This window comes from Chenopodium quinoa, unplaced genomic scaffold (assembly GCF_001683475.1).
Source record: "Chenopodium quinoa cultivar QQ74 unplaced genomic scaffold, ASM168347v1, whole genome shotgun sequence".
NCBI classification, from domain to species: Eukaryota; Viridiplantae; Streptophyta; class Magnoliopsida; order Caryophyllales; family Amaranthaceae; genus Chenopodium; species Chenopodium quinoa.
The window spans coordinates 6846500-6870248 of record NW_018745286.1 but is presented as its reverse complement, the minus strand read 5'-3'; the positions used below and the strand labels follow the sequence as shown (position 1 = coordinate 6870248).

The following is a 23749-nucleotide window of genomic DNA, read 5'->3' as shown; positions in this document are numbered from 1 at the left end:
GACTAACTCTTTGTATTTGGTTTTTATGTTGGTTGTTTGATTGTTGGTCTTTAAATATGTTTGGAAAAGTTAATTGTTAGGACACAAATGTAATAGTAATTAGTAAACATTACAAACCAATTCAACATCCACATTATACTGGCTTTTCGCAGAAAATGTGGCTTTTAATTTAGGCAATAAAAAACCAAATAACCAAACATATATTTTGGCAGTTTGACTATATCCAAAAGTTAAAAGCTATAGAAAAAGTTGTTTACTCCCTATGTTTCGTAATAATCGCAATAGTAGGCGTGACACATATTTTCCTAAAAAATATAGGGTGGGATTAAAGTGGAGTTTAATAATATAAAGTATAGTTGGTAGGGAAATGTTTAAGAAAAATAGAAATAAATAATCTCACCTTTGCGCGATCTGACAATAACAATCCCACCTTTTGATTATTACGAGACAATCCCACCTTGGTATGCCATCTTCTTTTAATGGATTTTGACTTGTTGGTGGACCGATTTTTGTAGGTTAATTATAACGTGTCAAATTTTAATAGGTTCATTTTTTTTTATAATACTAAAAAAAGCAAAAAAAAAAACACAGAAAACAAAATTAAAAAAAGAAGAGAAAAAAAATCTTAGCCACCAACCCCCCACCAGCCATCGTAAAACCTTTACCCTTACCCCAGCCATCACCATAAACTGCCCCACCGGCCTCCTTAACCTCCGAAAACGGTCGACTGGCACCCACCCACTAGGTGATGTGTTTTTAGGGTGTTTAAAGGGGGTTTTCAAGGCTGAGATAATGAGATGGAGATTTTGTGGCTGAGATGGGAATTTTCGGGGTGGTTAGGGAGGTTGGGTGAGGTTTTTCGGGGCTGGGATGGAGGTTTCGGCGGTTAGTGGGGGTTTTCGGCGGTCGGGTGGGGTTTTCAGGGTGGTGGTTGTGGTGGTTATGGTGGTTCGGGGGTGGGATTTGGGTGATTTTGGGGGTGGCTTTTAGTCGGCGGGGTGGTTTTTAGTATTAGGGGGTTCTAGCCGGCCATTTTGGGGGGTTTAGGGTGGCGGCCGACCGGTTGTTGGTGGGCCTAGGGTTAGGGTTAGGGTTTCACGGTGGTTGGTGGGTGGTGGGTTTTTTTTACCCTGTTTTTGTTTTTAACTTTTATTTTTTTATTTTGACCAATTATTGAGCAACACATGGTTTTTTTTTTTTAAAAAAAAAAAAAACATTTTAACTTGTTTAACAGGTTGTAGGTATAAAGGTCCATTAAAAGAAGAAGTAATATCAAGGTGGGAGTGCCTCGTAATAATCAAAATGTGGGATTGTTGTTGTCAGACCACATAAAGGTGGGATTATTTATTTCCATTTTTCTAATATTTAATTGTTAGTAAGAATTTTTTTTTAAAAGGTAGTATATGTGAGGTTGGTAAGAGGGAATAATAAAATAATAGTGCATCGTTATCAAATAAGAAAAGTATTTCATTATTACAAAACGGACAGAGTATCAATTAAGAGAGGAAAATCCAAGAGCCTCAAAGCCGAAGTACAAACTACAAAGTACAAAGGGCCAATTGACCACATTGGTAAATAAAAAGGACCCTTAGCAACAATTTGATAAAAAAATAACTTCGGCGATAATTTGGTAAAAAAAATAATCTCAGCCGACATTTAGACAAAAAAATACAAAAAGTTCAGACAAACTACTCGCAAATATTTAATTTACTTTGTTTTCGACATTTCGTAGTTTTTTTTTTATTTATTTTTTTTTGTTGGTTTTTGTAAAAAAAAAAATTGCCAGCTAATTTTCCAACCCTTTTTTAAGGAAATTACAATTTAAAGTATATTTAAAAAAAAAATATTTTTAATTTTCACTTAATTTTGCTACCCCTTATATATTAACGAAAATTAAAAAAAAAGGGGGTTGGAAATAAATTTGGTATCGAGATTTAGCAAAACAAAAAGAGGATGACATATTATTTCATCATTTTAAATGGGAAAAATAAATTTTAAAAAACTATAATGAATTAAATTAGGATTTTGAAGAGTTTGTCGGGAAAAATTATATTTTTTGGTCTAAATGTCGCCTAAGATTAATTTTTTTTTTACCAAATTGTCGCTTGAGGTTAGCTTTTTTACCAAATCGTCGCCGGAGTTATTTTTTTTTACCAAATTTTCGCTATGGGTCTTTTTTATTTACCAACTAGATTAGTGCCCATGCGATGCACGGTAGTAATAATCCTTTTTCCTATAATTAATTTGTGATATAATATAAGCATGAGGCAACTCATGTGGAATAAACAAATGCAATGCATATAAGAAAGATGAATAATATGGAAAAAATTATTAAAACTACAATTGAGAAAAAAAAAAAAATTTAATTAGTTGTGCTGAAAATATTTTAAAATAATGTACATTATATTATATTAATGATGCATGTTATTCCCAATAAAAATATACAATGTAGATGTCGTATGACTTTTTATAAATGAATTAATTTCCAAAATAAAAATTTAAAAAAAAAAAAACTATACAATGTACTTTCAAAAAATAAGCTAAGTAAATAATTTTTTTTTAAACAAAAAACTTAAAGCTGACATCATATAATTTATTAGTGAGAATTTTTTTAATGATCGATGTAAGCATGACCTGTTTTAGTAATAGTTAACAAATTTTTTGAAGGGAAAAAATGTTATAAGTTGGTAAAATTATTACAGAAATATTTAACTAGAAAAATCATTCAATTATTATTATTTCATAAGATTTCAAAGCAACACCATGGATAAAAATGTTTTTTTTTTTTTTTTTTTTCATTGAACCCCACTATTGTACAACTATATAATGGTAATTTAAATGTTAATATTGTACTGTTGGCCCTATTATTTTATACTCTCCATCATATTTCAACCTTCTAAATTATATATAGCTTATTCTCCCTTAATTAAAAGGTCTCAAAATTTTGTGTAACTATTTTAAGTAAATAGAATACAAAATAAAAAGGATACAATTATTATAAATATAATATATAAGATTAGAAATAATGTATTATTATAATTGTATTATCCAAACATTCCAAAAATAAAAGATTTTCGCTAAAAAGGGAGATGAGAGTTTTGGAGGGAAAAACAGCACCAAGAAATGACATAGCAATATTATGTCATTTCTGGTGTCCATTTCAATATTATGTTATTGATGATTTGGTCAATTGGCCAAATACAAAGCAAAGAAGCTCAAAGCTCTACAACGATGCTCTTCACGACTTCACCGAACCAAACTCTATAGTACAATATACAAAAGGCGCCAAAAACCAACAATCAACATTTCATTACAAAAGTTTTGAAATCAAACAACAATCTTAGCTGAAAAAGCCTGAAACGAAACAAAACAAAACCACCAAAATTCAAAACCTTGAGCAGCAACAATGGAAGGCGGGATGATCTCAGTAGATCGTTGGGCAAGAGGAAGCCAGGCTTACTTTCTTACGCATCTTCACTCCGATCATACGCGCGGCCTCTCGTCGACATGGTCGCACGGTCCGCTCTTCTGCTCTCGTACCACCGCCAAACTCTTCCCTCTCAAATTCCCCGATTTCAAATTCGCTTTACTCCGTGTCGTCGAAATCGGTTCTTGGCATCATCTTTCTCTCTCCTCTCCTTCCTCTGGATCTCCTGCTCCTATTCATTTTATGCCAATTGATGCTTTTCACTGTCCTGGTAATTCTTAATTTTGATTTTGGTTAACCCTAATTTTGGAATTGGTGAGTTTTTCATGTAATTGAGTTGATTATGCTTGTGTTTCATATGATTAGGCTGAAATTATGGAGAATTTAATCCATTCTAGGGTTGATTTGATTTTTATTGTTCGTTTTTAACACTGTATATGTTTTGAATTGATTATATGATTGAGTGATTTTGGAATCAGTGAAGTTCTGATCAACAAACAAATTATTGATAGAAAATTGTAAAATTATTTGGATAATGATATGCAATAATGTCATTACTAGATCCTTATTCTGAAAAAAAGAAGTTATTGTCAGTTGTATATGAAAACATTCACTCATTTTGAGTGCATGTATTTTTCAGTTTTATTTTCAAAATGCAACATAAATTACCACAAATTTCTGGTTTATAATTCTACCTTCATGATTCATCAACATTACTTTGTTGTATTACTTGTTGAACTTACTTCCTTTTTCTAAATTTATGTATTTGTTTGACTTTTGCAGTATTCATACTTCAAATTTAAGTATTTCCTTCGAATTCAAATTTTAACTAATATTGAAAAAACATTACTCCGTATTATCTAAAATATTGTTGGTTTAGTCTCAATATTTTTCGATGATGAACTTTTAATATTATTTTACTTTTTACAAAAAAAAAATAAAAATAAAAAATTACTAGTGTTAGAGACATTAATAGTGAAAATTAGGCGTTGGCAATTGAAAGGTTAGAGTTAATAAAGTTATGCGCAGTACAATATAATTAAAAATTGTTCTATGATTACAACAACAACAATAAAATATTAGTCCCAAAATGATTTGGGGTCGGCTAACATGATTACATGAATCGTCATAAAGAACCGTACGATATAAAGAAAGGGACACAACAAGATAATCATTTGAAAGAGTTTGAAAAAAAGGTGAGTAAAGTGAGCAAAAGAAAGAGCATCCAAGAAAAATTAAGGGGGTTTTATAAGAGAACCAAGAAAAAATGTTCTATGATTATGATTAAAAAAAAAAAAATGACACTATCGTAGTTACCCTGTATCGTGTCACGGGATATTTTATGGACTAACTTTTTTTTCCTAAGTTAGGGACCCACGAGGTTCCCGTGATGGCGCCTAGACCAAGTCTAGACCAGCCTAACACTCAAAGAATGAGAACGCACACACACAAGTATGAGACAAACACCAACACAAGGTAAGAACACTTTATTATTTTCGTGGCTTACAAATACAAGGAGCTTTTCTCTTTAGAATACCTCTCTAGAGCTCCCAAAATTCACGGCCCAATAAATGAATGCCTTGGCCTATTTATAGGCACTGACTACATCCCAATTAGCTAGGAAAACTACCCACTATGCCCACTACACCCATGATCTAGTAACTGCCCACTAGTTGCATGGTTACTTGGATGTATCTAGACTTGTCTACGTACCAAGGGGAGTTATTCACGTTCAGCATGATCCCGTAACTGCTTGGTAACCGTCAAGCCCCACTATGCCATGCTCCTATATTTTAGGAGGCATGCATCAGTATGCTTATGTGGCGCTCAACCACCTAATCGGTGTAACTGCCCACTTTCCCTTAATAGGAACACTAAGTTAGTGGTGTAACTGCCATATGACGTGGCATCATTTTCACAGAATAACTACCTACATTCTAGGCAACACCCCACTACTTTGGTGCTCCTATTTTATAGGAACCGCCTTAGTAATGGCTTAACCGCGTTCCCGTTTGACTTCGATCAAAGTTCCGGTTAAGATAACCATTAGTCATCCCACTAACATCATGGTCCTATATTTTAGGAACCATACTTAACCACGTGGCACCTCAGCATAACCGTCCCGACATGTTAGGGAGAGTGGTGCAACGTGGATGGTTATCTCAACCGCCCACTAGCCCCACTACTTAGCCAATCTCTAGAATCAAGGCAACTGCATGCTAGCCACGATGACTAAGCTTAACCGTCAAAGGAGTCCCTATTATAAGTAGTTCACTAAGGGAACCTTTGGTTAGACCATTCTACAAGCCAAGGCTTTTCCTTAGCATCCAGCCCATGGCCACGCTAGTCCATGGTTCCATCGTAGAAACCATAGTCATCGCTGACTAGTTGGCACTTGATCCTCCATGCGGGAGCTCCCATAGTCTCCACCATAGTAGTGGACCATAAGGACATCCACACATGATCCCAAGAGCATCCCTTTGTCAAACCACACACCGTCGGGCTAGCATGCAACGTACTAAGCCATAGGCCCCTACTGGTCACCCCGTGTCCGCCCTAGTCGGGACAACCGAGTCGGTTTGTCCTATCGAGTGTTCACCATAGCCATCCATGTGTGCCATAGTCCCCATAGTCCATCCTATGTCCAAGACTATGCCCAAGGCTCCTAGGCATAGGGCCACCCTTAGGTCAGCCATGGATCCTTGAGTGAGCACTCGCCCCCCTATAGAGCTTTATTTTGTTATGGCGTAAAAATACTAGTAAACACCCAACTGACAGTTCCACAATAATGTGCTCCCGGGCCAACCTTTGAACCCAACCTTGGTCCTATGGCCATGTATGGTCTATTAGGGTCCTAATAAGTCCCCTTAATAAATACCAAAGGTTGTTATGGAATTTTGCCCATCGAAACACTCCGAGGTTCTTTTGGTGTGCACGTGCTAGCCACAGGCCCAAGGCCTGGCTGATCATGCCCTAGCTAGCACCATGGCCTAAGCACTTGGGGGCTTTCCCTGATAACTTCACACGCCTTAGACATGGTTGTGAGCTATCTTAGCCTCACTTGGCTCGTTCCCCTTGAATGGAGCACGCACTTGCTCGTGTAGGCAAGTGAGATCCCGAAGGCCTTGCGCGCCTATGCGGGGTGGTCGACACTCTTGCCTAGGTCAACCCAAAGTGACCGAGACATACCTCCAAAAGGATGGAGTCTGCCAGTCTGTTGCACGAATAAATAATTTATTACTCATGGTCATCTACAGATAAATTCTTTCTCCATTTGTTTCTATATAGTGCTGCATATACTGCATTCCCACTTTCTTCATGTTATTTTTATCTCCCTCTATGACAATCATCTTTAGCTTTCCTTGGCTACTATTGAAATATCTGTCTTTCCTACTGGTACATTGGTACATCCTCTAGTTGGTTTCAAATGTTCTAACCAATGTAGCTGATTCTTCCTTATTTTATTCTCAATATCCGGGAGTCTAACTTTATATCGAATTTCTACATTGCTAATATTATCCCTAGAGGTGTTTCCACACCCATTTCACAATACACATCTTTACTATACTACACTCATCTTCTTAACATGCTCCTTAACTGTCCAACATTATAACCCATACAATAGTGCCGCTCTAAGGCCTCTAACTGCCATTCAATAGAAGTCTCCTTTCAACCTTAAAGGCATACTCTGCTCTCTACTTCAGCCACCCAGACTTAATTCTATGAGTTACATCTTTATTGATGTCACCATTCCTTTGCAAACAGAGATTTGGAGAAAAATTAGACAGTTTCAATCTGCTTCAAAATTTTGAGTGTGGGGTTAACCTGAGGGCTATGATATGTTTTTCAAGCTTTCCATGCTGCAAATTTCTTTAGGCTAACTCCTTGTCTTTCATTCTAATTGTGTAGAACTATGCTTGAGATTTTTACCCTGGTTTACATGTGCTATTAATTGTTATGAACAGGGGCTGTAATGTTTTTATTTAAGGGGATCTTCGGTCACGTTCTATACACGGGGGATTTCCGTTGGGAAGCAACTGGTGAGAGGTCAATGAAAGCGAGGAACATGCTTCTTGATGCTCTCCATGGTGCTAAAGTTGACCACCTTTACTTAGACAATACCTACTGTAACCCTTTATACTGTTTCCCTACACGAGAAGTTGCTGCTCAACAGGTACTTTTCAGGTCCTCTATTGTGTAGCAACTTGCTGTTTACTATATACATAGAAGTATTTTGCTGCTAGGGCTAAGTTGCAAATGATTGGCTTTTCTTTTATGAGAAATGAAAAGGAAAAGTGGAATAATGTGTGCATTGGAAAATGATTGTTTTATATTTATTTATTTATTTAATGCAGATTATCTGATCATGATTACCTACTCAAATTAGCGTGTGATGTGCTATTTCTTGACTATCTAGTTGCCTACTTAAATTGATTTAGTCTGCATGCCTACTTGGAACTAATATTTTTATTAGCAATTAGGAATATTTGTGATGATCACTTGGTTGTTTTTTTCTCTATTGGAATAGTTGGGAGATGATTTATCATTTGCCATGTATATATTAAAGAAATAGCACAATTAAGAAAACTATGTTAAATTATACAAACTATATCTAAGCCGGTGCAAAGCATAATTTTTAATGAATATCCTATATGCAAATTTCTTGTGAACATAATATAGAATTATAATTTCTGTTGTGAAAATTTTCTGTACAAAAGCTTTATTATACAAAAATTAATGACTGAAAAAACTTGTATGATGACTTAGCTTTTGACTCCCTGAGTAATGGTCTATTGCCTACATCTTACTTTCTTACCTTTAAAGTTATAACCCAAATTACTTTCTTACCTTTAAAGTTATAACCCAAAAGTACCCGTGCATCTCCTTCTTTTTTCTTTTGATTCCCTATTTCTTATTTTAACTCCAACTTGTTATGTTTTGTTAGTTGTTATATTGTGAAATTTGATAAGTGAAGATTGAATCAACCTCTTTTATTTGTGTTGTTTGAGACATTACATTAACTGGTCTTTCTTTTAATTTGTGTTGTATGGATTTTTTTTAACACGTTTGGATTTATATTTTGCTATTTTTTTTTTTTTTTTGCCATGTTCAAGCCGTACTCGTTTTTTGAAATTATGATTTTTTCCGTATCCTGCCCCCGTACCCGTTTTTGTACCCGTATCCATTTCTGTGCAACACTGGCTGAAAGGATTTCTGAACTTTAATTTTCTGCTACTTCAAGAGAGAATCTGTGAAGTTATACTGTTATAGAACTTTTAGAAAAGTCCTCAAGACTTGTACATGCTTTTTAACTAGGCTGCCTTTTTGAATTTTCATTCAATTTTGGCTGGTGAGGATGTTAATAACAGAAGGAGATATATGGTAACGTTTTTGCAAGTATATTTAATCAACTAGCTCTTTTCTCTGAAAGTATATTCTGACAAATGGCAGAGAATTGTTAATGGATACTTTGTAATTGGCAAACGAGTTACATTATTAATAATCCATCTTGTGTAAACTTGATAATTTAGTCCATCTTAAGTAAACTTGAGTTTTTAATCCATCTTATGTAAATTTGAGTTTTTAATGCATCTTAAGTAAACTTGAATTCTCAAATTCTCATTATAAGTGCTGGTGACAATTGCTGTGACAGCTACTGAATAATTAGACCATAACTGTTCATGGAATTGCTTTTATTGATAGCTTCACTAATTGAAGCAATTGCATCAATGGCTGATTTGCAGGTTATAGAGATCATTGCTTCACACCCAGACCATGACATCATAATTGGGATTGACTCCCTGGGTAAAGAAGATCTGTTGCTTCAAATTTCACGTAGTCTGAAGATTAAGGTTTGAACCTTTTGTAAAACTTGATTTTAGAGTTTGCTGATCCCAACTCATCAGAACTAGGTAACTAAGAACCAAAAAATGCATCTGATTTTTTCAAGGTTTTAAATGCTAGACGGATGCTTTACTGTGTATATCTGAATCTGACTAGGGTACTTGATTTACTCATTTATTCTTCTTCGCAATCTTTGATACAATTTCAGTCTCAGAATGAATATCTACATGGGTCATTTTCTCGAATTAGCCTTAATTGGAGGACACCAAGAGAAACCAAGTATCAAGAGGTTCATCTGTTCCAAGTTTATTTCCTATGTCTTTACTGATGTTATCCCAAATTGTTATATCATTCCCATCACTGTAGTTTATTTGATGTTAAAGGCCAAATTGAGGAGCTGATTGGATTTTAGTCACAATTATTAGGTATCTCTATCAAAATTATAATTTACACACAGACCAAGGAACGATATATTTAGAGTTGTACTGTGAAATGAAGTTAAAAAGCTATAACTATGAATGGCATCCTATATTTCAATGTGCTGCCTTTTTTTTGGTGGACTATTAATTACTGTAATGCGAGTCTAACATCAAAACACTATTGCATTATACATGTTCAATATTATGGACTATATGGTTAACCATCATATATTTTGGACTCTGCTCCTTTTCCCTCATTTGCCTGCTAGAAGTAACAAATTAAAACATATTAAAGCTTGTCATATTGCGCACTACTATGTTATCTAATTGTATCTGTTTCCTTTTCTTTTCTGGCTCCAAAGATCTGGGTGTGGCCAGAGCGGTTACAGACCATGCATCTTCTTGGTTACCCTGATATCTTCACAACCAGGACTTCCCTGACAAGAGTTCGAGCTGTTCCTCGTTACAGTTTCAGCATGAACACCTTAGAGGCCTTAAACGCCAAAAGGCCGACTATAGGAATTATGCCATCTGGTCTTCCATGGGTAGTGAAGCCCTTTGAGGGAAAAATGAAAGACTCCCTTACTCTTTCAGTTGCTTCAACAAACAGGACACTTGCAGGCAATGGGACTCGAGTTGACAGGAACATGAAATCTGCTGAGAAGGTCCATGATCACATCTTTACAGTTCCTTATTCTGACCACTGCTGCTTTCATGAAATAAAAGATTTTGTTCAGCTAACCAAACCATATAATGTGAAAGGCATTGTGTCCATGTCTTTCTGCTATGTTAACCCTGCTTACTATCTCAGTCACCTGTTTAGCTCAAACCATTCATCTCAGAAAACTCGTCTGGATCCAGAAATTCTTATGGAAGTTGAAAAAGTTGAAAGGAAAGGAAAGATGAAAATCAGAGATATCAGAGGTACAGGGCTGAAAAAGAGGACCAATAAGGCTAACTTTATGGGGGTTCGAATTCGTAGGGTGGCCATACTGAGACAGATAAGCCGTGGTGTAAAAATTGTGGAATGTGATAGTCCTGACTGATTAAAGTTCAGCGTTGGCCTTTGTGTTTACTGATGATACAGGACAAAAAGGAAGTTTAGCATTGCATCAATTAAATAGAAGATGATATTAAAGGCCCTAGGATTTCATGGTTTTAAAACTTTGTACAGAAGTTCTAATTTGGGAGAAAGCAGCTTGTTTAGAGGTTATACTTGACGCTTTGCTGAATATATCTGAGTTGGGTGGTTTCACTGTCCTGGAATCAGAGTTTGAGAGGTATAAGCAAGTTGAACATCAATTATGTGAATCAGATAGTATCCCTGGTATGCTATTTTAGCTTCCCATGTTTTTTTTCACACTTCAATTGCCTGGTCAGTGCTCACCCCTCCAAAAACAAAAGTGAAACTTATTCCACTTTCTTTCTATTTTATGGTTCCTGATTGAGCTGGTAGTAACGTAGTATTAGTATAGCATACGTCATATGTCCCTAACAAACTTCATCGTTGTTCCTTTTTATTTTTTTTTTCTTTTTTTTAAAGTTGTACGAATCTTTAATCTCTGATGGAATAACTTATACATATATCCTTGACTGTGCTTATCAATCATCCATGAAGTTAGCACCTAATCCCCCCTTTGTTCTTTGGGAGAGTTTTCCATTTGTGACCATGACATTTTTAGATAATTCATATACGACTTACGTGAGAGCTCAATACTTGAATGTTTAGGTTACTCTGAAGACTATCAACTGTAAGTCTACAGATGAATAAGAGAGTGATGTTTATGCTAATGAAGAAATGTGGATTTTTTTTTTTTTTTTTTTTTTTTTTTGTGGGACAATGGCTAAAAAAAAGGAAGATTAAGAATTGCTGGCTCAAGGAATTGCTTGTATTTTTTTTTCATTTTTCAGCTCTCTTAATAGTCCTTTAGTCTCACTCTCACATTGCTCCATTTGACTTTTTATAATCGAAGTTCATCGATCTTGACTGTAATTTCTGTTTCTATGATATAAAGATATACACAATTGTAATATATTGTAGAAAATATACTGGTATATAATCATGTGCGATATTGTTATCTGTGTTTAATTTGCATTTTAAAAATATTATGGTCAAATATGCATTTTAGAGACCATAAAAATGGAAATAGAGCAACTAATTTGACTTGGTGTTAGATTCGAACTATTAGTCTAAGTAGGTTAATCCCTAATGACTATTCTTAGTACTTAGTAGTCTAAGCCCATGATAGAGAAAGCAGTTTATTCTTTCAAATACTTTGATCTAGGGTCGATTTGAAGTTTTCCTAAACGTATAAGAACATTTTGAAATAAAATGAGTAAAGCTCAAAGTTTCAAGTAATCTTGACATATTGTCAACAAGTATTATTGCCAAAATGAGAGATAGTTTAAGTGGTTAAAACTTCCTTCCGATATTAGGTGTTCATGAGATCGATTCTCATCACTTGCCCTTATGGCTCTTTAAACACCCAAAAATAAAAAAGTATTACGGCCTATATTTCTTTTAACGTAATTTTTTTACATTTTGACTATTCATAACTTTTTTTAATCAATTGATCAAGTTTTTATACTTTGTAAAAATTTATATAGGTTGAAAAATTAATGGTTAAAGTTTAACACTAACATGAGTGTTCATATTAGGAAAATTAGAACAGATTTAGACTTCAACAACAAAACCAAAAGAAGACCCAAAAAAAAAAAAAACGAAATCAAAAGTGGAATACGTCAAAGGGACAGTGCAACGCATTATAGATATCTAGAAGATTGAAAATTCAGACATCAGTAGAACCATGAAGTCAACTAGTCTTCCTTTATGCCGTTCGAATTGGGCTCCATAAAAATTTCCATCTTGACTTTTCATCAACCAACTAACATTAATATTGTTGTACTAAGTTTGATATATCAATTAATTTCTAACGCGAATACAACCAAAATTCATTACACACTTATCCAAGTAACCACTACTCCATCTTCATTATCATTTTCAAATTTTATTTTGTTTTTGTTTTTTTTCTTCCTTTTCTTTGCCATGGAGTTGAACTATAATCCATGGTTGAAGGTTGGTTATCTTTTTCTTTGTTTCGCGTATTTATGTCGTATTTCTCATGGAGCAGACCGAATTACCGCGAATTATTCAATCTCAGGTGAACAAACCATAGTGTCACAACCTGAAGGAATTTTTGAGCTGGGGTTTTTTAATCCATCAGGTAACTCTTCTAAATACTACTTAGGTATTTGGTACAAGAAAATTTCTTTGCAAACTGTAGTTTGGGTAGCAAACAGCGAAAATCCTGTCATAGATAAGCATTCATGTGAGCTTAAAATTATGAATGGTAACTTAGTTCTTACAAATGGATCAAAGTCACCTGTTTGGTCCTCAAACTTGACATCCACCAAGCTGGACTCGATCTACGCAGTCTTGCTTGATTCAGGAAATCTTGTTATCAGGGACGGATCTAAGAGCAACCAAGAGCTACTCTGGCAGAGTTTTGATGAGCCTACTAATACTTGGCTTCCTGGTGGTAAGTTGATTTATGATAAACGGGGTAGGAAACCTCAACGACTAATTTCGTGGAAGAATCAAGATGATCCTGCTCGTGGTTTATTCTCTCTTGAACTTGTGCCTACAACTAAAGAGTATGTTATCAAGTGGAATTTAACACATCAGTACTGGACAAGTGGGGCATGGGATGATCAAGATAGGATTTTTAGTCTAGTTCCTGAGATGAGGTTGAATTATATATACAATTTTAGCTATATTGATAATAAGGATGAGAGTTATTTCACTTATAGTATTTATCATCCATCGATTATATCAAGGTTTGTGATGGATATTTCCGGTCAGGTTAAGCAACTGACATGGCTAGAGGAGACCCAACAGTGGAACTTGTTTTGGTCGAATCCAAAGCAACAGTGCCAAGTATATGCATATTGTGGTGCTTTTGGGAGTTGTAACCAAAATTCTTTGCCATTTTGCACCTGCTTGAAGGGATTTAAACCTAAGTCGGAAGGTGATTGGGGGCTGAGTGATTACTCAAGAGGATGTGAAAGGAAGACCGACTTGCAGTGTGAAAGACCGAATTCTCAGAAAAAGAGGGACCGCTTTTTTCCGTATAACAATTTGGTTTTACCCCAAAATGGCAAAAACTTGAATGCAGGAACTATTGAGGAATGCGAAGCAGCTTGCTTGAAGAACTGCTCGTGTTATGCTTATGCGTATGATAGTAGTGGCTGTTCTGCTTGGCATGAAGATCTGTTGAACATTCAGCAACTTTCTGATGGTGATACTAGTGGTAAAACTCTTTATCTTAGGCTTGCAGCCTCAGAGTTTCCAAAAAAGAGCAACAAGAAATTGGTTATAGGCGTTGTTGTGGGCTCAATTATTGTCACCTTAGCCCTATTAGGTCTGGTTTTTGGGCTATTGTGGAGGCGGAAAAATCAATCTGTTGGTTCTTCAAATAAGGGTGTTGAAGGATCGTTGATTTCTTTTGGATATAGAGAACTGCAACACGCGACAAAGAATTTTTCTGACAAGCTAGGTGGAGGTGGGTTTGGGTCTGTTTTCAAGGGGACATTGCCAGATTCATCAGTAATTGCTGTGAAGAAGCTAGAAAGTTTCAGTCAAGGTGAGAAGCAATTCAGAACAGAAGTAAGCACCATTGGGACGATTCAGCACGTGAATCTTGTTCGCCTTCGTGGGTTTTGCTCTGAAGGGACGAAAAAGCTATTGGTTTATGATTACATGCCAAATGGCTCTTTGGAAGCACATCTCTTCCCTGAGAAAAGTTCAAATCTCTTGGACTGGAAAACAAGATACCAAATTGCACTTGGGACAGCAAGGGGGTTGGCGTATCTACATGAGAAATGTAGGGATTGCATCATTCACTGTGATATTAAGCCAGAAAACATACTTCTGGATGCTGAGTTTTGCCCAAAAGTTGCAGATTTTGGATTGGCAAAACTTGTTGGCAGGGATTTTAGCCGGGTTCTGACTACCATGAGAGGAACTAGAGGCTACCTTGCGCCTGAGTGGATTTCAGGAGTCGCAATAACTGCAAAAGCAGATGTCTTTAGCTACGGTATGATGCTGTTTGAACTCATATCAGGCCATAGAAACACCGAACAATCAGTATATGGCACAGTGAAGTTCTTCCCTACTTGGGCTGCTAGCAAAGTAGCTGAAGGAGCAGAAATCATGAGCATATTAGACCCCAGATTGGAAGGTAATGCCGATGAAGAAGAAGTTAAGAAAACATGTAAACTTGCATGCTGGTGCATTCAAGACAACGAAATTCAAAGGCCGTCAATGGGGCAGGTGGTTCAAATAATCGAGGGTGTTTTGGATGTAAATATGCCTCCAATGCCTAAGTCCCTTCAATTTTTTGTTGAAGAACAGGACAATATAATGTTCTACACTGAGTCATCTTCAGCCCAGAGTTTACAAACACAAAATACTTCATCTTCAGGCCAGAGTTCACAAACACGAAATACTCCCACAGCTACATCATCTTCCATAAGCAAGAACAGTGTCTCCACAACGAGCAACAATAATTTAGTTGAATAGATTAGTTCAGGGCGTTTTCGATCGTGTACGCTTCATGTACTTGTAGAGTTGTAGAAAGTATATCTGTATATGTAAGAGAAGGCTGGATGTATCAGTTTATCTCCTGTGCTCATAAGGTAACACAAAATTGAGCATTAGTGGAGGATCATTTTTTTTTTTTTTTTTTTTTTTTTTTTTTTTTTTTTTGTGTGTAAACTTTTCCATTTCATTGTATATGGATTAATTTTCCATTGTACTATGATGCTTCTTCTGTCACATTGTAATTATAATATTGGAGCATTTTAAGAAATTATTATTTTTTCCAAAACTAACAAGTCGTGATAAGCAATTATATTAAGTGTTCCCCTCATTAGTACAACAAAATCAGTGATACAAAATTGTGTCGAACCACCTTATGTTCATTGTATGTTCACTAATGTTCAAAATATTAGACCAGATAAACATCAATATTCGACAAATGAAGTTTTGTCATGATTTCGTAAATAGATACTCCCTCCGTCTCATAATATAGTTCTTATTTTTTTATTTTGGAATTCCAAAATGTTGTTTCTGATCATTATATCCTCACTTTTTCAACTTTATTCATTGTACTTTCTAATTTACTCTTGAATTTTGCACATGTCTTGTATTTTTTTTCCACTTTCTCTATCTAACTTTTGTCTATGATTGTACTTTTTACTTTTACTAATCTACTTCATCCAATTTCTCCTTTTATTTCTTAAATACAGTGAAAAAACACAAATAGAAACTATATTATGGGACGGAGGGAGCATTCCCTTGATTTTATATATTTTCATATTCTCTCTTTTTTTCTTTTTTATGAAGTTGTCAATACCAGTATCTTCAAATAAGATTTTATGTATTATAAGAAATTATAATTTTGTGGTTTAAAAAAAATAAAATTATAATTTTGTAAGAGCCTAAAAACAACACATCTACATAAATCAAACAAGATTTTACATGACAATGTTCTCTTGACAAGAGGTTGAGCCATTAGATATAGCACTTTACATATACTACTTATAATAAGAAAATTTTCAAATCAAGAAGTGTTGCATTAGAAAAGAAAGTCATTATTAAAAAAGTTTACTTCTTTCGCCTCAAATAATTAAGTCTCATATATTCAAAAAAATCTTGTCTCTAATACACGTTTCACTTTAACTAATTTTTTATTCGTTTTTAATCAATCGAACTTCACAATCTTATTTTCTTATTCACTTTAAATGTTAGCTAACCAAATTACTTTATTTTGTTTTTTACTCGTGTATTCATCTATAATTAAACCATTCTTTTTAAGCAAAAGCTATTAACACCCCCATGGCGCTCATTACCAAGAATTTTTTTGGCTTATTAATTAGATACATTAACTTGAATTTAACATTAATTAATCTGATTGAAGCATGATTTTGACATGTTTTTCCAAATTAATACTAATGACCGGTGAGCGCTCATAACGTGATATATGACTACTTTTTTTTTATCGGCTATAGTAGTGCAAAAGACAAACGAGACTTTAACGAAAAATAGAGAGTGAACATTAAAAATACTCGGTACCGAGTATATTAAAACAAAAAAAAAAAACCGAAAAGACGTAAATAACCCCGACAAGTTTCTGCGAAGTTACGAGAGAAATACGGTGCGAAACTTGTGAAAGCCGACCAGCCCTAGCTGTTCTGTCCATGGGTTGTCATCCTAACGCCTTCTTTACCTCCCTTTCCACGAACCTCTCTCTATATTCCCATTTCATTCATATTCACCAGTATATAATCTCCTTTCCTTCCACAATACTTTCCAATTCCATATTCTCCTCCAATTCCCCCTCTATATATCAATTAAACACCTTTATAAATACCAATCAAACTGCTCGAGGATGGCGGGTTTTCCAGTAAAAGCATCCGCATCATCGGACCAGTTCGAAGACCACTTACCGCTGATGGCGGATAAGCTCGGCGGGGAAGGACTGATTGCGGAGCTATGCAACGGGTTCGAGTTATTGATGGATAAAGAAAAAGGGCTGATCACATTTGAAAGCTTAAGGAATAACTCTGCTTTGTTGGGGTTAGACAATATGACAGATGATGAGTTGATTAGTATGATGTTAGAAGGTGATTTAGATGGTGATGGTGCTCTTAATCAGATGGAATTTTGTGTATTAATGTTTAGATTAAGTCCTGATTTGATGTCTGATTCTGAATATTGGCTTCAACAATCTCTAATTCAAGAGGTTAAATTTAGATTTTGAGGAATTATATAACAGACTATTGATTGGAAGAGATTAATTTGGAGTTATTTTTTGTGATTTTCTTTAATTTGACTTATTATATAATTAACTTCTTTTTCATTTGATCATTAATTTAATTTAATCTTATTTTGTAATTGTTTAGTAAATTATGTCTTTGCAGCACAAAAGATAAGATTTGTCGATTTAAAATATGAAATTAACGGCATTATAAGCATCTTTTAATGTGTTTCAAAAAAAAAAAAAAGCATCTTTTAATGGCGCAATAAGAAAGCCCGGCATAGATAGCTTTTTAAATAAGGAAAACAGAAATTGTTTATTTGGCACAATGTAGATTATCTTTTATACTCCACTTCTTTCTTGTTCTTTTAATGGCAACATATATTTTTGGATGTTGTAAATAATTGTAAGGATTTTTTTTCCAAACAAAGCCTTGTTGGCAAAATATTTTGCAAAGTGTACTCGTAGCTAAACTATTTACCAAATTAAGCTTTTGGGGTAAAACGTTGTCTCATACAGCGTTTTATATCCTGTTTTTTTTTTTTTTTAAAAAAAATTTAAGTATAAAACGCTGTCTCGGACAGCGTTTTTACTTGTTGACTGTTTTTGTGATTTTCTTAATTTCTGATTTTGGGGTAAAACGTTGTCTCATACAGCGTTTTATATCCTGTTTTTTTTTTTTTTTTTAAAAAAAATTTAAGTATAAAACGCTGTCTCGGACAGCGTTTTTACTTGTTGACTGTTTTTGTGATTTTCTTAATTTCTGATTTTCAAAAATAAAAAAATAAAAAATCGAATACACATAAGACGCTGACTGAGACAATGTTTATAGTGTTTTTTTTAAATGAAACGCTCCCTCAGTCAGCGTTTCATGCGGTATACCAATATACCATGCGAGGTTCTACTCTAATTCAATCTTTATTCCCTCACTCAATCTCTCTCTAACTCAAAGCAAGAACTTGTCCTTCAGGCTGCCACCCCCACCGTCGTCTCCCTCCGACCACCGCCTGCCGACGACCGGCCGCCAACAGCCCTGACGACTTAGCCTCACATCACCCCGATTTTGGTACTTGCCCTCTTTCTCTTTGGTTTTTAAAATCTAGGTTTTTTTATTGGTTTTTTTGTTTTTGGATTTGTGGTTAAAATCTTGATAATGTTGAATTGTTAGTGCTGATAATGTTGAATTGTTAGTGTTGATAATTGTTAGTAATGTTGAATTGTTAGTGTTGATAATTGTTGAAAATGTTGAATTGTTAGTAGATAATTGTTGATAATGTTGATAATGGTTGATAATTGTTAGTTTTTGAGTGATTGTGATAACTTACATTGTTGTTTATTAATGTGGATTTAGTGCTTCTAAGTTGTTGTAATTTGAAAAGTATGTACATTGTTGTTTAATTATGGCGATTTAGGGATGATTTAGTGCCTTTAAGAGTAATGTATTTTTGTTGTTATGTAGAATATAGCTACACAAAATGTTGTGTTGTTATGCCGGTGGGGAGGTGAAATTCTGTTCGATGGACCCAGTGTCGAGTATAGTGGAGGAAATATGGAACCACTAATACTTGAACCGAACATGACTTTTAATGATTTGATGAACGAGGTTCATAGTAGTATTGGTTTAAACCCAAGGAATGTTGAACTAAACATTAAAATGAGGTTTGAGACTGGCAATGGGGTTCAAGTGTCATCTGTTTCTACGAATAAACATTTGAAAGCTTTGAGGAGCGTTGTTGCAATGAAGGGTGTTCCCACGGAGATATATGTAGAAATGGTGCATATATGTACACAACAAAGTACTCGGCCAGAACAACAATGTACATATATTTCCAGTTACAACACAGAGTCCTTCCAAGTGCCCTCACACGACATTCCATCGAATGAATATGAGATGGGATCTTTCGGTAGAATGCTTGCACGACGATCAATTTAACAAGCCGTTTAGTTCTCATATAGCTTCACCTGTATATGGGAGGGCATATGTGACAATGTTCGGCCAACTTGGTCCTTCGACATCAAACACTGTCACATCTTCACCGATGCAATTGCGTAGTTGTTCGCCTATGCAAGATGATGTTCAAACATCACCGTCTCAACCTATGCCAAATCAACTTGAAACTATTGTGAATAACGAATTGTCTGTGTATGATGTGTATGCGGAAACAAATGATGAGGCCGAGAGCAGAGAGGAGGAAGATGGACTTTAGAACATGGATGTTGAACCTGCACACATGGAAGTTGGCGAGCCCATGGTTAGAACTCACGTACCTTGGTTTAGTCAGATAAACGAGAACTATGAAGTTGATCAGTATTGGGCCGAATCGGGTTGCCATACATCGTTTGTTCCCGGGGGAGAATTTAAGAAGGGCATGTATTTTGAAAGTAAGAAAATGCTTCAGGAAATGGTGAAGATGTATTCTATACAGAGGAATCAATTCTACACCACAGTGACCTCGAATGAGACTGTCCTTCATTAGCGGTGCAAGAAGAAATGTGGTTGGTCGCTACGGGGTACCAAATCAAGTGAGCACTCGCCTGGCTTTACCCTAGTCATGTACAAAGGCCCGCACTGGGAGAACTGTGTCACTAAAGTACTATCTACTGATCACCCACACTTAGATTCGTCCATAATATCAGAGTATGTGAAGTCCTTTGTGCAGAAAGATCCGTCCTTGAAAATTAAATTCATACAGGAACTCATCTCCAAGCAATTTCATTTTGAAGTTCCGTATCGAAGAGCATGGTATGCCAAGGAGAAAGCTATAGCTGAAATATTTGGGGATTGGGAGAGTTCTTACGGCAGACTTCCGCACTTCATGCAAGCACTCCAACAGTCAAACCCGGGAATCGTTGTTGTATGGAAACACAAAGCTCTGGTGGATGGTATATACTCCAACAACATGGAAGTGTTTGAACGAGTGTTTTGGGCCTTCGGTCCTTGTATCGACGGTTTTAAACATTATATGCATGTTATCTGTGTTATATCTGATCGTCATCCTGGGATCATTGCAGCAATGAATGATCCTAACGTTGGATTCACCGAGCCACGAGCCTATCACAGGTTTTGTGTTCGCCACATAGCTTCTAACTTGAAGACTCACGTGCGAAGCAACGACATGAGAGATATGTTCAAGGCTGCTGCGTACCAAAGGCAAGAAAGAAAACTTCAAGCTAATATGTGTTTCATCGGTGAGGCATGTACTAAGGCCATGGAGTATATTGTTCAAGTCCTGTTTCCTATGTGGTCTCTCTTTCACGACGCCGGTCGCAGATATGGGAAATGTACTACAAACTTCTCTGAAACATTTAGCAACGTGTTGAAGGGAGCTCGGTGTCTACCGATCATGTCCCTTGCCGAGTTAACTTTCCACGGAGTTAACAGGTATTTCACCTTAAGAAGGGAGTCTTCTGAGGCTAGGTCTGAACAGCGACTTGCATACCCCCCATGGTCACTGCCATTCGGGAGAAGAACACCGCAAAAGCCAGATATCACAGAGTGGATGCGTATGACTGCCGATTGCATATTTACCAAGTTACAACCGAAAGGGAAGAGCGACTTGGTAGAAAAGGAGGCCATAAACATACTGTTAACTTTGAGTTGAGAACTTGTGCATGCAATAAACCACGGATATTCCATCTCCCATGTTCTCATGATCTAGCAGTCTGTGCGGAATACTCACTATCAAAACGGGCGTGGGTGGAACTTGTGCTGCAATCGGAGGCCTATACGAACACCAATGTAGTAGAATAGTAGATTTATTTTGTATCTGATTTTGTAACATTTGTAACACTTGTAACATTTGGATCATTTCTACTTTGAATGTTGTCATTTGAAATTTTTCGTCGTTGCCTTTAACTCGTCTAGCTCATGTTTAATTGATGATCTAGTAATTGTGTTGATAATTGGTGTATAACGTGGTTAATGAATAGATTTCATAGACGGATAAGATAGGACACCCGGACCTGTTGACCCTTTTGTCCTGACACTACAGGACAAACATTGGAGCGTTGACATATGGGACCAGTCAGTAATATTTCATCCGTCAGTTCATGTACTTATGCATGTTAAATTGATATACTATCTGGTATTAATTACGTTCGTACGATTTTTTATCAGGTTGATCTAGCGAGGCTACTGGTTTGCAGGGGGTTATAGCGGACTGGGTTGTCGATCCACGCATTATTGCGTACGTCGAGTTGGCTGGCTGGGTGGTATTCATCGGATGGCGTTTAGGGAGATCGATCGAGCGCTTATCACTGCGCTCGCGGAGAGGTGGAGACAGGAGACGCACTCCTTCCACCTACCTGTTGGGGAGGCGTCCGTTAAGTTGCGGGACGTCGCGATACTCACACACCTTCCTATACATGGGACTGCGGTGACAGGACATGCATTAGTCGATCCCGTTGGTTTGGTAGCTCAGGTTCTCGGGGTTCAGCCAAGTCCCGACGAGATCAGGGGTTCCGAGTTGAGGACCGGCTGGATACGGGAGACTTTCTGTGTGCTGCCTGCGGACGCTGATGATCCCACGGTTCAGAGACACGCTCGGGCATACTTGTTCCTGCTCATCTCGGGAGTGTTGTTCGGCAACAAGAGCGGAAGCCATCTGCAGCTTATTTACCTACACTTGTTAGACCACGACTGGGATTATATCCGTGGCTACAACTGGGGTAGTGCCTGTTTGGCGACGTTGTATCGCCACTTGTGTAGAGCATCCCACCGTGGTTCTGCCGAGATCGGAGGTCCTTTGATTGTGCTTTAGGTAACTCACCTAATTATCAACAATCTATTTTGTCTATTACTTAGCAAGTTTATACTTAACCTAGTTTTGTATTTTTGTGTTACAGTTATGGGCTTGGGAGCATATCCATGTAGGCAGACCAGGTAGGCCTGCTACGATGCTCCATCGCTCCCTACACCTGACGAGGCGTACAGTTGCAGGTTTGTTACAGTTGTCATTACTTTAGACTTCATACGGTTTTATTATGCTAGTTGACAAACTAAAACATTTTTTGGTATTAGATGGGTGGTCCCCAGACACATGCGCATGCGGCGAGGGGTCTTTCGTACTATCGAGACGCCCTTGACCGACTCAACAAGGATCAGTTGGTAACTTAAAAGGAATTTGTAAACATTTATTTAATATGATTCTTGTCAGTGCACTAACCTATTTACAATATTCCTTTTGATATGTTTTTGCAGGTGACATGGGATCCGTATGTAGCTGACTTAGTTGATGCCATGCCTGCTCATCTACTGGATCATCAGGCAGAGTGGCGTACCAGGACCTCCATGATATGTTTCGAGGTGGTGGAGAGTTACCTACCCGACCGAGTCATGAGACAGTTTGGACTACGCCAGCTTGTCCCTAAGGAGCGTGACACTAGTATCCGCCTGCACAGCATTGACCGTCGGGGAAAGGGGGAGACAAACTGGTCAGTGGAGCATAGGCTTTACATTGACCTATGGCATCGACGGTTGGAGTTCGTCGTTGGAGGTGATCCGATACAGGGCGTTATGGATCCTCATGATCCGTATGGTCTGGTACAAGCGTATTACATGGCGTTTCATCAACCCCAGCTACACACCACCATCCACACATTACCATCCAGCATATGACGTCATTAATAGATATGTGAGTTTCTTTTATTCTACTTATTTTCAACAATTTTTAAATTTCTATAGCACACAACTAACTGATCGATGATTACTGCAGACGGCGGATATGGTGGCGATGGTTGATGCACTATTAGTCGCCCTTGTAGACGAACCCACCGGAGCCCAGGTCGAGCGGGTGCGAGATATGTCGTGGCTACCTTACAGAGATATGGTCACGACTATCTCATCTACCAGCGGGACGGTTATGATGGCCACTCCGTCCATTCACAGTTCGAGCTCGACCAGAGTAGCGGTGGAGGTGATCCTACGTCACCCAGAGACGCAGAGGATTATATCATCCACAGTTCTGCGCCCACCCCTACTCAGGAGGACCCATCGTCCAGCCAGCAGACTCCCCCACCTCCCCGAGACCCATTCACCACCATTACACATTATAGGCGGCGTCATGTCAGATGGAGGGCTGACAGACAGGATAGGGAACCGTTACCCCAAATAAATGTTTATTTGCTGATTTATTATCTGATTTATTTGCTGTAGCCGGATATTCTAGAATGATGTATACAACACTTATATTACTAATATAATAAATGTTTTTTGAATGAATCTGTGTGTGGTTTGAAGT

The 23749-nt window shown here is 36.8% G+C and overlaps 3 protein-coding genes across 3 annotated transcripts; all 3 read left to right on the top strand.

Annotated features, from left to right (window-relative positions):
• Positions 1 to 3114: 3114 nt before the first annotated feature.
• LOC110712134 (5' exonuclease Apollo-like) lies at positions 3115 to 12411 on the top strand. Its single transcript, XM_021890563.1, has 4 exons — positions 3115 to 3698; positions 7393 to 7601; positions 9172 to 9279; positions 10053 to 12411. Exons 1-4 carry the CDS (start codon positions 3407 to 3409, stop codon positions 10734 to 10736), a joined length of 1293 nt encoding a protein of 430 aa, XP_021746255.1. The 5' UTR covers positions 3115 to 3406; the 3' UTR covers positions 10737 to 12411.
• Positions 12412 to 12423: 12 nt separating this feature from the next.
• On the top strand, positions 12424 to 15745 carry LOC110712133 (G-type lectin S-receptor-like serine/threonine-protein kinase At2g19130). Its single transcript, XM_021890562.1, has one exon. It carries the CDS (start codon positions 12521 to 12523, stop codon positions 15269 to 15271), a length of 2751 nt encoding a protein of 916 aa, XP_021746254.1. The 5' UTR covers positions 12424 to 12520; the 3' UTR covers positions 15272 to 15745.
• Positions 15746 to 16946: 1201 nt separating this feature from the next.
• LOC110712003 (calcium-binding protein PBP1-like) lies at positions 16947 to 17576 on the top strand. Its single transcript, XM_021890435.1, has one exon. It carries the CDS (start codon positions 17142 to 17144, stop codon positions 17511 to 17513), a length of 372 nt encoding a protein of 123 aa, XP_021746127.1. The 5' UTR covers positions 16947 to 17141; the 3' UTR covers positions 17514 to 17576.
• The last annotated feature ends 6173 nt before the right edge of the window (positions 17577 to 23749 follow it).